Source organism: Panthera uncia (genome assembly GCF_023721935.1).
Source record: "Panthera uncia isolate 11264 chromosome B3 unlocalized genomic scaffold, Puncia_PCG_1.0 HiC_scaffold_1, whole genome shotgun sequence".
Classification (NCBI taxonomy): domain Eukaryota; kingdom Metazoa; phylum Chordata; class Mammalia; order Carnivora; family Felidae; genus Panthera; species Panthera uncia.
In genome coordinates this window covers 92,394,096-92,405,876 of record NW_026057582.1, presented here as the reverse complement: position 1 = coordinate 92,405,876, position 11,781 = coordinate 92,394,096, and the positions used below count along the sequence as shown (strand labels likewise).

Below are 11,781 nucleotides of genomic sequence, written 5' to 3'. Positions count from 1 at the left end.
ATCGAATTAATAATAGCCTCAGAGACATCAGCAGATATTGCATCCATATAAAATTTACATATAATGGACATTAATATTTTGATTTTTGAAGTAAAAATCTGAATGGATGGACTGAAAAGCCAAATAACAGTTGAAGAGATGGGAGATTCAATCAAGCCAAGAAATTATCTCAGAATGTAGCACAAAGGAATGTAAATAAAGGAATTATCTCAGAATGTAGCACAAAGAGATAACAGAGATGGGAAATACAAAAATAACAGGTAAACATGAAGAATGGATCCATAAGACTCAATGTTTGCCTAACTGATGTTCTAGGAGGAAAAATAGTGAGAATGGAGGAGAGACAACATCCAAAGAAATATTGGACAAGATGTCCCCAGAACTGAAGAGGACTGCCTGAATTCTCAGCAGTGTAAAAAAAAAAAAAAAAAAAAAAAAAGTCACATACAATTATCTCAATGAGCCAATTCTTCACTTGCTGATGATAGACTTGCTTTGGGAAGCAGTAAAAGGTCATTTGAAGCCACGTGTGCTAGAACAGATGGATAATCAAACCCAGTGCTTGTTGACAATGAGATGTAAGTTAAATTAGATGTAAACTTAAAATATTTTTGCAAGGCTCACAAATTAGTTTTGAAGATGCCCACCTCTAGTATTGGCACCCACACAGGCAGTTTAGCTAGTGGAATTTTCTATTTCCTCAAATCTTCCTCTAGTTTTATAGCATAGGAGTACATGAACAAACTATAAGCCAGGGGGTCAACTAAGAGAATAATGCCTCGCCTGTATCCTCCCTCATCATCCTCACCCCTGCTTAGAGCTTCATCAGTAGATGTTAATGCTTTCCAACATGGATCCAGCTTCTTCAGTCTCATTATCCCCAACCACTCACTCATTCCTGCCTCTAAGTATTTACAAAACCCTGTCCTCTTCTTACTGTTAAAACTCTAACCACATTTTAAGGCCCAGAACAAGTTTCACCATTCATAAAAAACCTTCTTTGGCCACATCTCTGTGCTAAGATCTCTTTGTACTTGTCAACAATATCATGCTTACTAGGTTTTTTTTTTGTTTTTTTTTTTTTTTTTTTTTTTGCTTTTTCTCCCACTAGACTACAGGCTCCCATAGAGCTGAGAGAGTGCCAAGCATTTCTCTTGCGCCCTCCAAAAAACTGCTCCAGGCACCTGTTAAAATGAAAAATATCCCTAGGAGGGAGAACAAGTTGAATGATTGGAGACTAATTATTTTGGTGATAGATGATTTCCTATGACTAGGGGGAAGAAAGTGAGTGGATAGAAAATGTGGGCAAATGACACAGAAAAGGAAGTCTGGCTGAGGAAAGGCACCTAGAGGCAAACATCAACTATTCTTCAATTCTGTTCAGGCCACCTCAGCATCTCTCACATGATCCCCAATTACTCCATGACAAAAGGGTCATAGAATAACTGACCTCCAGACCAATGAAGCTTAGAGACTACCACACTCCCTAGGAGTACCCAAGGGTGGTGCAGGGAGTACCCAAGGGATCTGGCCCCAATGCACAGATTTCTTCAGTGACCTCCCCTGGGACACTACTCCAGTCCAGAGACTGCTCCTTCTATTTTCTCCCAGGACTGGCCCTTATGACTTAATGTTCTTGTCGGAGACTGAAGATTAATAACAATAACATCTGTTGAACTCTTACAATGTGGTAGATGCTCTGATAAGGCCCCCACATACTTTATCTCTTTCCTTCCTCATAGTTACCATATTAAGACATACTATTTCCCTCCCCCTTTTCTGATGAAGAAACTGAGGCAGAGCTATAGAAATGAACACACACAGTGATGGGGATCCATCTGATCCCAGGAAAACTAATGGGATGGGGAGGGATGCAGGAGCAGCTTTGACTTTCCCTGTCAATACTTATTCTCTTCACCTGCAAAGCCTTTCCTTCAACCTGATACCTTGAAAATAATGCTTCTCCTTCAAGGCTTACTCATTAAACTATACCCAACCTTGCCAGGATAACCAGTTTCTCTTGTCTTCTCACGGTTGTTTATGCCCCTGGTTAAACTCTTATAATTTGACTTATATTATTAGTAATACAGGGTGGCTGTGTCTTGTCCAAATTAACTCCTTGAGGGCAAGGACCTCATTTTGTTCATTGCTATATTCCTAAAGCCTAGAACAGTGCCTAGGATGTTGCAGATACTAAATTTTTGGAGTGAACACAGCAGTCGGCATGTGCGTGTATTCTCTCCCATGAGATGGGACCTTCCATGGCAGAGATACAGAGATACCATGAGCCTAGATGCCTAGAGAGGGTTAAAGTATAGCCATGGACAGTGTCAGTGTGAGGTTTAGGCCACAGATGGGATTTCAGGGTATCAGAAATTCTCCCCTTAAATTTTTCTCACTGATTCCATTGGCGGCACAATCTACCACCTTATTATCATCAAGGCTTCACCTGATTTGGGATCCAGGTAAAATGTAAAATTTCCCAGAGGATATTTTGTTCACTTACAATCTGAAAATCACACTCTGCTGGTCAGTGAAGGTGGTTTTGATCTGGAAAGAGCCTCTGAGATACTGGGAACCTGAGGTGGAAGGTGAAGGAAGGAACTGGCCCCAGGAGTTGTTAATTTGAAGTCTGTGGATGGGCCTCAGGGGGGTCCAGAACCCAGAATTATATTCAGAAGCATCGCATGTTGATTCCTAAGTGTGTTTCTCCAAAATGAAGTTCCACAAGTTCTTTCATTAGGTTCTCAGAATGGGTCTGGGGCCTTAAGGAGAATGAGAAGAGCTGGAGGAGATAGCCAAAACCAGCCATTTGCACCCCAGTTTCTCTGACATCCCAGTTTTGCTCTGGGCACCTGGGCTGGCCTAGGCAATGGTGCCCTACAGGCACCACTGGCTGGCCTAAGGCAATGGTGCACAAGGAGAAAGAACAAAGGAAGATGAAAAGGGGCAAAGGCACTGGAGAGGGCCAGGAGGGGAACCTAAGATAAAGGGTAAAAATGTTGGGCATCAGACACAGAACTAAAAGAGGTCATACGGCCCAATCTCCATGTTTTAGAGATAAAGAAAGGCGGTCCAGAGAGGTTAAGTAACCCGAACACTTGGGGTCAGCAAGCAGCTCTCTTGCCAAAGACTGACCCTGCTCTAGGCCATCTCTATGGCCTCACAGTTTGTTCATTCAACAACAGATAAGCTCACAAGGAAAGGCCAGTAATGCTCCTGTTATCCGACTGTTTGGGTGGTGACTGTGGGCCACTGCATTACTGAAACTTGGCATGTGGAATCACAGATAAGATATGGAAGACATTCCCCTGGGGATGCTTTGCTGACCCTAGGCCCAAAAAGTTTAACCTGCTAACCATTCACTTCACTGACATTTACTGAGCACCTTCTAGGTACAAGGCACTCATGGTGGTCTCCACGGAGGCCACAGACAGGAGAAAGACGTGACTCTTAGCCCTGGAAGAACTATGCTGTGGTAATGACGAAAGACATCCCACTGCATGGGCAGCTGGGTGTTCTGTATAGGAGACTGGTTGTTACCACATCCAGGTAGGTGAGCCAAAGCAAGGCCACTGGGACTTCACTGCAGTAAATCTTGTACAGCAAGGCTCAGGGAGGGCTCTGGATCTTGCCACAAGAATGGGATTCAGTGGTTTCTCCAGCTACTCTAGACAGTCTTACTTCGGGACCTTGCATAGTTGCTCCCAGAGTCATGGAGTCCCACAAGCCCATTGTACCACAGAGATCTTAAGCCTGAGGATTTTAGCCAGTGGTGGTGGTTCTGAAAGTTTCACTTTAGCCCTTGTCTCCATGTCCTGAGCTAGAGAGAATTTGCTTCCTCAGCCAGGGCTCAGGGAGGCTTGGGAAGCAAATGAGCTCAAGGGGGCTAGTTAGCCACTGTGACTTGAACTCAGGCCCCAACTCCAAATCCTGCTCCTGTGATATTCTCACTTCTGATCTTTCCTTCTTCAGGTTAAAAGCCTAAGAATAGGCTGAAAAATTCCACTACCTATTTCCTCAGAGGCCAGACAACATGTTAGGTCTTGTAAAATGGAATCGCAAAGTGAAGTGGGAGGAAACCTCTTATTGAAAGGACTTGTGCTGTGGGAATGGTGGGCAGTCCGCCCCTTCTGCCTCCTCCACGGGACAGGTCTTAGTGAGAAGATATGGTTTGATGTCAGGCGGCACCTGTACGAGAGGGTCTGAGGGCCCCATGGAGGGCCTCAGGTCTCACAATACCCCTCCCTTGTCTCATGGCCAGAAAGGCTTTTAATGATCAAGATCTAAGAGGATTTGCAGGGGGTCACTGTTGACTATACTTTAAAAACAAATTCTCTTGGCAGAGGATCTCATATACAACCCATGGGGGAGACAATGGGGTAGGTGTGTGAGGGACAAGAGGGAACACTCAGAGGGGCAAAGTTGAAAGCTGAAGTAAAAGAGCAGCCAGACCAACTGGTAGTTGGACAGTAAGCTATGGTAAAGGAGCATTTCCACAAACATGCAGTGTGGGATCTCAAATATGACAAAGAAATCCCCAGTCCTGCCTGATGCCCAAGAGCTTTGGATCCACATGCTCATGTGAAATGTGGATTTTGGCAGCCTGTGCATTTATTAGAGAGGGAAACTTGCCTGTCATGCACTGTCAATAGTCTTCCCTACTTGGTTGGAATGCTAGTGGCTGAGGTCTTGTCAGTGATCCCTAAAGGGGGGTCCAGGTGAACCACACAATGTTTATCCCTCCAGGTTTCCCTTGTTGGTTTCTATTATCTCTCCAGCTCCTGAACAAAATGTTGCCAGGGACTCACTTGAAAGCTTGCTGGGAAGAATGACTAGAACCCGCAATGTCATGACCCTGGTAAGAGGGCATGGAAATCAGATCACAGAATGTGGGTAAACGTTTCCCACTTTTAAGGGACAATTGACAAGTGACAGTAGTTCCCTGGATCTCATGTAGTTGGTTAATTTTTCAAGGGAGATAACTGCGCTATTGGAAGACCTCAAAGTTTCTTTCCAGCTCTGACCCCCTGTGTTTCCTTGATGTAGAAGTTCAGGAGCAGCTCTGCCTGTCATCCCAGAGAGCTGTGGTCCTCACACCAGGGCCTAGCTTAACAGCACCTTCCTCAGAACTTGTCTTATGCCTCTCATGTTTGAATGTATCACCTCGCCCAGACAGGAGCTTTAATAAATGTTTATTTAATGAAACTCTCCATGACTCTGAGTTATAGAGTGATTTGGCAGTCAAAAGCAAGAGTGTCCCAGGCTCCTGTCAAAGAAAGGAGGAGGGGTATTTATAGAAACCTTGTAAGTAAAGGCTCAGAGATGCATGGGGAGGAAGCAAACCTTTTCCTGGGAGGCCTGTGGGGCAGAACCAGCCAAGCTGGAGAGATGTGGGGGAGGCATGAGGGAGAACTCCCAGGTAAGGATGTCTGTGGGTCAATGAGGAATCAGAATGTTGGTACAGAAAACCAAGACACAAGTCTGAATGAGGATGAATTTGGAAGCCTTGCAATCAACTAGAAGCAAAGAAGGTTTAGCAAGGAACTGAGGTAATGAAAACTGACTTGAAAAACAGCATGGCTGCAGCGTGTAAGACAAACTGAAAGGCAAGGTATGAGACGGGTTGCGGGGAGGCAGCACTGGGGAGTAAAATCTGAACAAAGGTAGAAACTGCAAATTCAGGCCACAGGTTTGTAGTGAAGCATCTACAAACTCCAGGACACACTTCTAGGAGTGGGATACAGCCATGAAGGAGAAGACATAGTACCCTGGCCTTGAAGAACTCACCTAGAAGGAGAGGTCACAGAAGGAGGAGGAGGACTTTTAAGATCAAGTAGCCCATTTTATTAGGTAAGGGGTTTGAGGAAACTTACAAAAACACATCCAACTCATAAGGATAAATGTAAATGATTGTATCTATTATCCTTGACCTCTCTTTAGATAAAACAGTGAGTTGTGTACAACTGATCTTATAAATTCATTCAGTGTCAGTTTATGGCCTGGCACCAAAGCATGACTAGGCAAAGGCAGTCCCAGGAAGCAGCCCCCTGTGGGGACCCAAAATCAGAAGGTGCAGCAGGGAGACCCAAGGTAGCTGGGTCACGTTTCTCTGCAAGTGGGACATGAAGGAAGGATGGACCAGGTGTACTGAAGATGGAGAGAGGAAGGGCAGGCTTGGCACCTGGCCTCAGGCCCAGGGAGGCTGGGTACTCTGAACAGGTCATCCCCATGCTGCAAGGTAGGGTTTGGTAGGGTCTGGCCAGGCCAGGGGGGCACTCCTGCAAGGCTAGGGCCTGTTTCCCCACCATGCAGAGGGTCAAGGCTGTACCAGGACATCGGGAGCCCTTTCTGGCACTGCAGGGCCCAGAGTGTGTCCTGAACCCAAGGCACCAGGACACTCAGGCTCTGCTGTGTTCCCAGCAGACTTTGCCCTGGCTCAGACTGGGGACTCTTGGTGTAGGACTGGTATTTCCTTATCCTGAGGTTGTGGGGCAGTAAGTGAAGGTATTAGGATACCTGTGGCTCCACACAGAAAAGGAACACAGGCCTGGTTCATCAGGATGCCAAAGCCCCTGCTGGGTGCCGGGCCCAGTGTGGGATGCCCCAGTGAATGAAGTGTAAAGACCACTCAGCAAACAAATGCCTGGAGATCCAGGCATTTGAGATGGCATTTGAAGGAACATGGCACTTGAGGGCCGTGTGTGTGTGTGTGTGTGTGTGTGTGTGTGTGTGAGTGTGTGTGTGTATGTTTGGGGGTGTGTGTGAAGGTATTCCTGGCACAGAGGACATACCAGGAATCCCTATGGAGTTCTAGGATCTTCCTACTTTCCTTTACCACCACTCAAAGTCTTCTGTTCAACTAACCTGTCTGTGTGGCCCATTAGAATGTTCTACTGAGCAGGAAAACCAACATGCAAGGAGGAAAGAATTTGAAAGGACCTTTCCAGCTGTGGTATTCGGAGGTCTGAAAAGCTTACTCCTTTAAAGTAAGTCAGTCTGAATAGCTTAGAAATGAACATAGATAGTTTAGGATTGAAAAGTCCCTGATTGTAGAGACCAAATAAATCCCACAATAAGGCATCAAAACGGCATGATTAAGAATATGGGCTCTGCATTGGGTGTTGTATGTAAGTGATGAATCACTAGATTCTACACCTGAAACCAGTGTTACATTGCATGTTAACTAACTGGAATTCAAATAAACCTTGAAAAAAAATAAAGCATGGGCTCTGGAGAGAGACCACATGGGTTCTAATCCCAGCTCTGTAACAAACAACCTGGGTGCCCTATTTATTACACCTCAGTTTCCTCATCTGCAAAATGGGGATTGTCTTAATTAGCTTAGGGTTGCTGTGAACGTAAATGGCTTACTATTGGTAAAGACTTGGAACAATGTCTGACACATAGTAAATGCTTTGTAAGCACTAAAAAAAATCTCATATTCTTTGAGGCATCTTTAGGACATACTTTTGGGAAAGATGAGCAATGAGGCTTCTTAGCCGTATTAACCATTTAGACATACAGTCTTTGCTTTACACGGTAGTGCAAGACCATAAAAATGACCATGCAAAGTGAAACTGTCAAGCAACCCTAAAAATCAAGAGAAAAAATACAAGTATTCCATGGCTTTTAAAATTTTTGTTGAAACATTAAAAACTCTCTTTCTATAGGTTTTAAGCATATATGGAAATGAAAAAAATAGTAAGACAAAAATTATAATATACCATAATTTAAACATTAGAAACACTGCAATTTTTAAAAGTGTTTTCTTTGTAAAAACAAAACAAAACAAAAAACTTGAGAGTATTTGAACATTTCTTGCTGCCTTCTCTTTGTATAACTTATGTGGTAGGAGCATCTTTTCCACGCCTTCATGAACTGTCATACTCTTTTATACATTTGCATCAGCTTCCAACATTGTACCCTTTGTGATTTCAATGTTATGAAGTAGCTCTTGAAGGTTTTTTTACTAAATTTTTTTTTTCCTGAGAGTTCCTTTAATGTAAAATTTTCTGCCAGGATCACTTCCTCTGGGATATCTTCCTTCTTTTTGTCTCAATCACTTTCTTCACTTATGCTTTTAACATTGGTTTCAGGTTTCATCATTATAAACGGAAACTTTAAAGGTCCTGGCTGTCATAAAGTCACAGGGAGCTTACTCAAAATGATATAAAATTCCACTTAGGAAATTAAATACCTAAAAATTCAACCTCTTCAGAGCAGCTACTTATTAACAAAGGAACCAGATGATGACACATTGCTGACTTTTCAGACTCAGCTTATATATATTTTAAAACAAACAAACAAACTGCCCAACACATGTGCAAGCATTTTCAGTGCCTTGCACTTAACTGTTGATAATTATTTAAATGGTGGAATAGAATGAGTCAACAGTATGAATCAAGCAAGTGAATGAATTAAACTATATTATGAAATGTATGTAATTGCCAGAAATGAGTTTTTAACTGGATATTTAAGATATCATATAGATCAGAGGAGAAATGTAATTACATACTCTTTAAGAATCTGATGAAAGTTCTTTCCCCCTAAAAGTTCAGGTGAGCAGATACAACATGTTATGCAGCATGTCAGGAAGTTCACAGAGCACCTGAAATCCAATTAGAAGCCCTGGTTACAAATCTAGAACTATTATTACTGGATAAGATCCTGCCAAAATCTGTTTCAGAGCCATTATAAGTCCTGCAAACTAAGGTCACTTTCCAAGGAAGGGTAATCCTTGGAGCAGTCATCTGGTACCAGGAGTGCATTGAATGGTCGCTCTTGCTGGCTATACAAGTTTATTCAATCTAGGTCTCTTCAACAAACCTCCATCCCTGAAACTTTCCTCTGAGAGTACTGGTATTAGAAAACCTTACTGAAAAGACAGACTCAACATTACATTGTTGAGAATCATGACAGAACCAGCAAATCAAACTAAAAACTCTCTTGCATAGGATGTTAGCTGCTGTGGGCAAAACATAAGAGGCCACAGCCTACTGTGGATGGGATTTTATTCTTTCTGTCCTTTCTTTCCTTCCTCCTTCCCCATTCCTTCTCTTTATTCTTCTTCTCCCATTCTTTTTTCCTGCTAATGCTGACATTGCCCCCCATGGGCACTGCTTTATCCAGGCCATAGTGCAAGAGATTTTAGCCTTATTAACGTCAATAGAAAAAGATTATCCTGAGTGAGTCACGCTGAATTCACTGAACAACCTAATAAGAAGCTCTGAGGACGCCTCAACAATCTCCAAGAAATTCATTCTTGCTGGAGAAGCTTACTCTTTGGGGGAAGTAATTTTGATCAAGGGAGTTGGGGATTACTTTTTTAAAAAATTGATTTGGCTTCAAAAGAAACAGATTGCCTAAACAATATCTGCTGATGAAGTCACAGAATGACTCCATCTCTGGAATGAGCTTCATTTTCTTGTATTTTGGTTAGAAATTTGACTCTCAATTGGGAATTCAGCCACTCTACCCACTCAAGGGCAAGATGATAAGGTTCTATCAGACCAAGCGTCTAAACGAACCTGAGACTCTACCAAGGTCAGAAATGCTGCACTTCAAGCCAAAAGATCTCTCTTCAGCTTGCTTGTTTTGACTTGTAACCACAACTTTGTCTTGTCTAGGTGTCCAATCACATTATAAAACAAAGTGCTTGATTTCTATAGTACAGCATCCTTTGAACCAACAGGAGTCCTAGATATTCTTCTTCTTCTTCTTTTTTTTTTTTTTTTTTGCTGCTCTGATTTACATAGGGCTTTAAATTGTTTTTCCTGAGCTCAAGAAACAAAAGATGGTTTTGGAAATGCTGAACCCAATGCATTACAACATCACCAGCATGATGCCCGAAGTCATGCCTGTGGCCACCATGCCAATCCTGCTGCTCACTGGCTTTCTTCTTTTGGTTTGGAATTATGAGGACACATCTTCAATACCAGGTAAGTCAGTCATTTAGTTCTGTAACTAAGGAGACTATGTACTTGGTCTTTTGGTCCATGAGGGTAAAGAAACTTTTGCAAAAGGACAAAGAGCAAACCCAGGGAGATGGCTGAAGCCCATGGCAATGTTAGCAAATAAAAACTCAGGTGAAAAATTTTATTCCAATTAGCTGCACATTTCAAATGAAAGAATTTCAAAAATATCTCAGATGATCCCTTCCATTCTGCACTTTGCTTTGGTAAAGTAGACCTGGCACAAGTATCCTCTAAGTTTGAGATGAAGTGAAGCAAAGTAAGCCAGGTATTTTTTTTATTATTCAAATTCATTCTAATTTTGCTCTGAAGGTAAAAAATGTCTCTGGAATGCCTCCTCTTTTTTTTTTTATTTTATTCTTAAGCAATCTCTACACCCAGTGGGGGGCTCAAACTCACAACCCTGAGATCAAGAATTGCATGCTTCACTGACTGAGCCAGCCAGGTGCCCCTGGAATGCTTTCTATACTCCTCTTCTTCTGCCTCCCATTTTGCCTCATCCATGTGCTCTGCCCTCTTCCTTTCTTGAACTTATTCCCTCTCTTTATCCCACTCTTCATTTTCTCTTATTCTTGGGGATGAGTGTGATGGTGCTGCCACCATAAGGGCTGGCTGGGACCTGGACGGTGGAAGAAAAATGGGGGCCACTACGATTCCCTTGGAACATCATTCCCTGACAGAATCTTCAGCAAGGTCTATGGATTAATCAAAAGTAGAGTATAATATAATTATCCAGATAATTCCAGTAGAAACTCCCACCACTCCACACTATCAGATTAATTCAGGAATATCAGAAATACCCGACTATTATTCAGTTTTCAGTGAAAATTCTTCATGGCAGACATCCATTCCCAGTCCCATGAGATATCTGATAAGGATATGAAAAGCATAGTCATTACACACTTCCAAGTGTGGTGGGCTTCATTATAGCATGATTTAGGGTAGGAGTATGAAGCTGGTGCAAAGTGCTTCATATCTGGATGCTTCAAATTTTTCCAGAGAACTGTCTGTCTGACTCAGACTGATATTTTAGGTTACTTTAATGTCTAATTAAATAGAGCACTCAGTTAATGTTGTTCTCTACTGCCTGAGGGGTCTGAGGGAAGACTCTCCCATGGTCTTTAACCTGAACTCCTTTCCCCACACTGCCCCTTCCTCACTGGACTTCTTCCACAGTAGGGTCCTGGGTCAGGATCCATGAATGGAGGGTGAGGTGGAGAGTATTTTTAACAAGTTCCCCCAGATGTTTATGTTGCAAGTGTTGGAAGAAGTCCCTTGGACCTTTGAAGAAGGAGGTCAGCCTTTGGGGGGCAAGCATAAGAACTGGCATCCCTGAAGCTCTGGGCCAGGAGCCTAGGTGGCAGCTCACTCTGTCCACCACTCCTGGCCTGGGGACAGACATCATACACTGATAGTTAGATCGCATAGTACTATGGTTCTCAGCCACATCTGAGGCAGGATCCCCATGTGGATATTTAAGAAAAAAATCTTCCCAGGTGATTTTTCACGAGCAATCGGGATTGAGAGCCATGGTTATGACTCCGAACCCTTTCATTTGACAGAAGGGGAAACTGAGCCCCAGAGAAATGAACTGCCTTGCCCAAGCAAACCATCATGACAAGTATAAGAAACAATAGAGTTCAAACTCCTTGTTTTACAGGTGAGGGGTTAAAACCCAGAGAAAGGAAATGATTTGTCAGCATCTCGGCTTGAAAGAAAGTGGGAGGTGGGATGGGTGGCAGGGAGGCAACCAAGAATTCCTGAATCCCAGGTTGATGATCATTTTGCTAGCCAGGGACCTTGTGGT

The 11,781-nt window shown here is 43.0% G+C and overlaps 1 protein-coding gene across 1 annotated transcript in view; it reads left to right on the top strand.

Annotated features, from left to right (window-relative positions):
- The first annotated feature begins 1,084 nt into the window (after positions 1-1,084).
- The window catches only part of LOC125909993 (aromatase), a 47,001-nt gene continuing 36,304 nt past the window's right edge, over positions 1,085-11,781 (top strand). The window contains exon 1 of the mRNA XM_049613611.1: positions 1,085-9,941. Within this exon, the coding sequence (XP_049469568.1) occupies positions 9,797-9,941 (145 nt within the window). The 5' untranslated portion in view covers positions 1,085-9,796. The remainder of the gene's footprint in view (positions 9,942-11,781) is intronic.